This window comes from Zea mays, chromosome 10, assembly GCF_902167145.1.
Source record: "Zea mays cultivar B73 chromosome 10, Zm-B73-REFERENCE-NAM-5.0, whole genome shotgun sequence".
Lineage (NCBI taxonomy): Eukaryota > Viridiplantae > Streptophyta > Magnoliopsida > Poales > Poaceae > Zea > Zea mays.
In genome coordinates, this window is record NC_050105.1 from 146,231,888 (window position 1) to 146,236,389 (window position 4,502).

The 4,502-nt window shown below is 49.4% G+C and overlaps 1 protein-coding gene across 1 annotated transcript; it reads left to right on the forward strand.

Annotated features, from left to right (window-relative positions):
* Positions 1-732: 732 nt before the first annotated feature.
* LOC100286016 (uncharacterized) lies at positions 733-3,934 on the forward strand. The gene is made up of 7 exons (NM_001158904.2): positions 733-1,196; positions 1,329-1,899; positions 2,052-2,177; positions 2,424-2,489; positions 2,700-2,765; positions 2,962-3,015; positions 3,176-3,934. Exons 1-7 carry the CDS (start codon positions 865-867, stop codon positions 3,338-3,340), a joined length of 1,380 nt encoding a protein of 459 aa, NP_001152376.2. The 5' UTR covers positions 733-864; the 3' UTR covers positions 3,341-3,934.
* The last annotated feature ends 568 nt before the right edge of the window (positions 3,935-4,502 follow it).

Below are 4,502 nucleotides of genomic sequence, written 5' to 3' on the forward strand. Positions count from 1 at the left end.
TCCTAACCCTACGAGGTTACTACGGGCACGTTTGCGACCTTGATCCGCTGGTCTAGCTGTGCTCGCGGGATACAACGTATGTGTTTGTGTGGCTTGACTTGTTTTGGAGCTCGGTTCTGTGCGTGCAAAAGTGGCTCTTCAGCTTGGCTCCCAGGAAACGAAGGCAGGCTCCGTTTTTTTGAGCTCGGTTGCCGGTGGCGCAAAACAAGCTCCTCGTGGCTGCTTCCAAGAAACAAAAGTGACTTTTAACCTGGCTGTCTACGGTGGCAAACATCGACTCACTTGAACCAAACTTATTTGATACAAACAAAATATGACAAAATATGTTGTATCAGTTGAGACCGACTAACTTCAGTCTGCTTCACCCGAACGCCCCGAGTCGGCCTCATACGCGTCGCAAACACGCCCTACGAAACAAAGGAAGTAACACCACCTGCTAAACTAAAGCTAAGAATAATAAAGTTGCATTTTCCGATGCATGCAGAGAAGCACTGCGACGCAGTAGCAGTGATACTAGCTATACGTACACTTAGGGTCGTTGAACTACCGACGGATCATGATCAGTTGCACCGGAATTATCTGACGCAATGCCGGAAGACCGCCTAATAACGACTCCAGCCGGTTAAGCTCAGCTGCAGCGGCTAGCTAGCTCAGCTCAGCTTGCTCAGCTCAGCTTGCTCAGCTCAGCTAGCTAGCTAGCTTTCCCCCCCCCCCCCCCCCCCCCCCAAGCTTGCCCAACCCAATAAGCTAAGCAAGCAGCCAAGCACTCATCACACTCTCTCTACTTGCTAGCTAGCCGCCCTTAGCTTCGCACGCGACATCTATCATCGGCCAAGAAACGGAGCAGATCGGTCGGCCGCCGACATGGGGGATCACGCTGAGATGCTGCATGCCACTCCGGCCATGTACAACGGCGCCGGCGCTGCCCCTCGTGGTGGCTGGTGGAGTACGGCGGTGCCCGCGACCACGTGCTCGACGGAGCTGGCCGGCGGCTTCACCACGTGGTCGTCCGCCCTGGCTGCTAGCTACGACCTGGCGGCGGAGGGGGCAAAGGCCAACAAGAGCGCCACCACCGCCTCGTCGGAGTCGCCCGGGAACAACAGCTCCGTGACCTTCCAAGAACCGGCCGGCGGCGTCGGAACCGCCGTGGTGCAGCAGCCTCTTGCTGGCTGCGCTGACTGGAGGCATCCCTATTTGTAAGTCTGATTGTATTACTTCTCAGAGAGTATAGGCTCGATTGGCCAGAAAATTATAGTATCATTTATAGTATCAGATACTCTATCACATGGCTCTGAAATCTATGTGTATATTTGTTCGAACATATATAGGAGCAGCGGCGCTGCTACTTTGCATGGGTTTCTGCAAGATGGTCACCAGCAGGACATGAGCTCATCGACAACTGAGCAGAGCCCCATGGCCGCATCAAGCCTCATGAACCCTTCATCCAATAACCTAGCCCTGGCCCTGCAACAAGGTCACCATCACCAAGAGCCGGACCACCAGCAGATGCTGTCCAACTTCGGCGGCTCCGAGGCCGAGCTGCTCCTGTCGCCGACGACCTCACCCTACGGGTTCCAGTCGTCTCTGCTGAGAAGCCTCATGGAGCCGACAGCGGACGCGGCGAAGCCGGCTTTGCCGGGGTACCAGCAGCAGTATGACCAGTACCAGCAGATGGGCATGGGCCAGGCGAGGTCGTTTGCACCGGCCGGCGGAGCTGCCAGCAGGGAGGCACTCCAGTTCACCAACGACGCGCCGTCCTGGAACCCTTCCGCTGCGGCTGGGTTCGGCGTGCCGCCGGCGCCGGCGCCGGCGCCGGCGCCGGCTGACCAAGCTAGCAGCAGCGTACGTTCTGTGAAACCATCGCCGGCGGCGCGTGCTACTGCAACCCTTGCATTAAAGGTAGGTACACATATGTGCATCGCCTTAAGAATTGAGATACGAACATTAATTTACTTCAAGACAACGGCAACATTGGCGATATGATCGGCCTAGCTAGACGTAATAAGGAGTAATTAACCTTCGTGTGGTTATATATGTCTGTGTATATGTAGACTGCGTTGGAAGGAGTAGGAGAGTCTGCTAGCTCCATCATCACCAAGAAGAAGGCAAACGGAGAGCTGGTGCCGGCCTTCAAGAAATCGAGGCTCCAGACGCCGTCGCCGTTGCCAACGTTCAAGGTACGTAGAAGAGAAACCTAGCTAGCTATATATCTTTGCTTGCTGTATACTACGTACACACGCGGTGAAGCTAGCTATATATAGTACGCAACTTGCATTGGTTTTCTTAAACGAACTTCGTTCACCTCATTAGGTATGTTATTATCTGATCGTGTATCGATAGGATCATGATTGAAATTAAACTCAAGCTGATGGATCTTAGATAACTGAAGTTGTGCATGAATGTTGGTGCAATGCAAATTTCAGGTTAGGAAGGAGAAGCTAGGGGACAGGGTCACTGCACTCCAACAACTCGTCGCCCCTTTTGGAAAGGTGAAGGCGAGACTAGCTTTTGACGATGACTACTGCTGATTATATATTATATTATACAAACAAGCTAAGCTAGTGCTTGGAACTGTGCAGTAGTATATAGTAGTAGCAATGCAGCATCTAACATCTTCCGATCCCTGCAATGCAAAAGACACATATATGCAATGCAGCATCTATCTCTCAAAACCTGCTTATTTCTCGACGCGCGTGCAGACGGATACAGCATCGGTGCTCCATGAGACCGTCGAGTACATCAAGTTCCTCCACGACCAGGTCGGGGTAAGTTTGCTTGCTGTACGAGTACTAGCATGATTCCCCCCACCGCCCCACCTTTAATCATAACACATCTCTGAAGCCTGAAGCAGAACTCCGGCTCGCACGAATCATCAGACGGGGACTGGTCGATCGACGATCAGCGCAGAGCTAGCTAGCTGCATTGACATAATTGTCTTGTGTGCTGCCTTGTTTTCTGCAGGTCCTTAGTGCTCCATACTTGAAGAACAACGGCCATCAAGTGCCCTACCTGAAGGTAGGTGCCGTGCCGTGCCAGTAGTCAGTACCAGTCACTGTGCATGCATGCTCTCCTTTTCATTTTGATGGATCATGGTAGTCGTTCGTACTACCTGCTGCTGAACTGAATGAACTGTTCAAAGCTGATGCCGGCTTTATATGCGTGCGTTTCGTTTCAGAGATCAAGTCCTGACAGGTCCGAGGACGACAACAGCCATGCCGGCGAGAGATCACTCAAGGGCCGGGGGCTGTGCCTGGTCCCGATATCGAGCACGTTCGCGGTAGCCAGCGAGGTGCCCGTCGATTTCGGGTGGAGTACTGCATTTGCTGCCAGCTTTAGGTAGAAGAGAAGGCTGGGAACGAAGAGCGCGCCAAAGCTCTGATCAGAGGCGTCGAACGAGTATATAACTAGCTAGCTAGCCAGCTACCACAGATCGATCGACCTGCCCTGCTGACGATATTATATGCATATGTCGATGCGTTTCTGATCTAGTGAGTCTAGCAGTGTATGGTTATGCGTGGTTATCTCTCTCTCATAACTATAGTACGTACTAAGCATGCATGCAGCAGCTCTGGCAACGAAAAAGGATTGCAGATTGAGCTTGCATTGCTTGCTTGCTAGCTCGAGATGAACCTTTGGAATGAGTCCTTGAAGACTTGGATTCATTCTCCAGGTTCATCTATCCATCAGGGAATAAGCTACTTAAGAGGTGGTCATCTAATAGGTTTGAGAGGACACACAACAAGTCTCTACTGATCGTCATCATCAGCTTCTAACTATTACGGTTGTTGGTTGTTGGATTGCATCATTGGGTAGTTGTCGAAGGATTTGTTAAATATGTGTAATGATTTCTAGTTTAATTTAGTATGGATCAAAGTGTGTAGCAGGTCTCTATTGATTGTACTACCAAATAAATTAAAGTGTCATCTCTTTGATTGATCGGAGCACGCTTTTGCACTACCGGAATCCGGCTCTTTATCGAGTGCTTAGCGATTTACCGAGTGCAATTTATCGCGTATTTTGATATTACTAGCATCAGCTTCAAGAATTTGTGCAGATGCGCCTTTTGAGGTTAAATTAATCCTATTCCACGTAGTGGATATGGTACGGTATCACCGCACAAAAGCATATTAATTGACCTAAGAAGTATATATATGTCTCCAAAAATTATTAGAGTACATTTTTCCTTTTTTAATCAAATAAAACAAAATAAAATAGGGAATTGTCTTATATAGAACTCATGAAGATGCTCTAATTACTTAACTTCCCTAAACATCATGATGCAATATTAAACAATGGGTATTATCAAAAACTCGGCCACGATATACATGTCAATTAATAAAGAGACAGGGTAGGCCTATAGTACTGAAGACTTTCACATTCATGGAGCTTGAAGAAGAGATAAAATGAGTCAAAGTCTTATCCTCGCAAATTCAAATACAGAGAAGCAATATTTCAAACCTACGACCTGATGACTTAGTGAGACAACTCTCATTACTGCATCA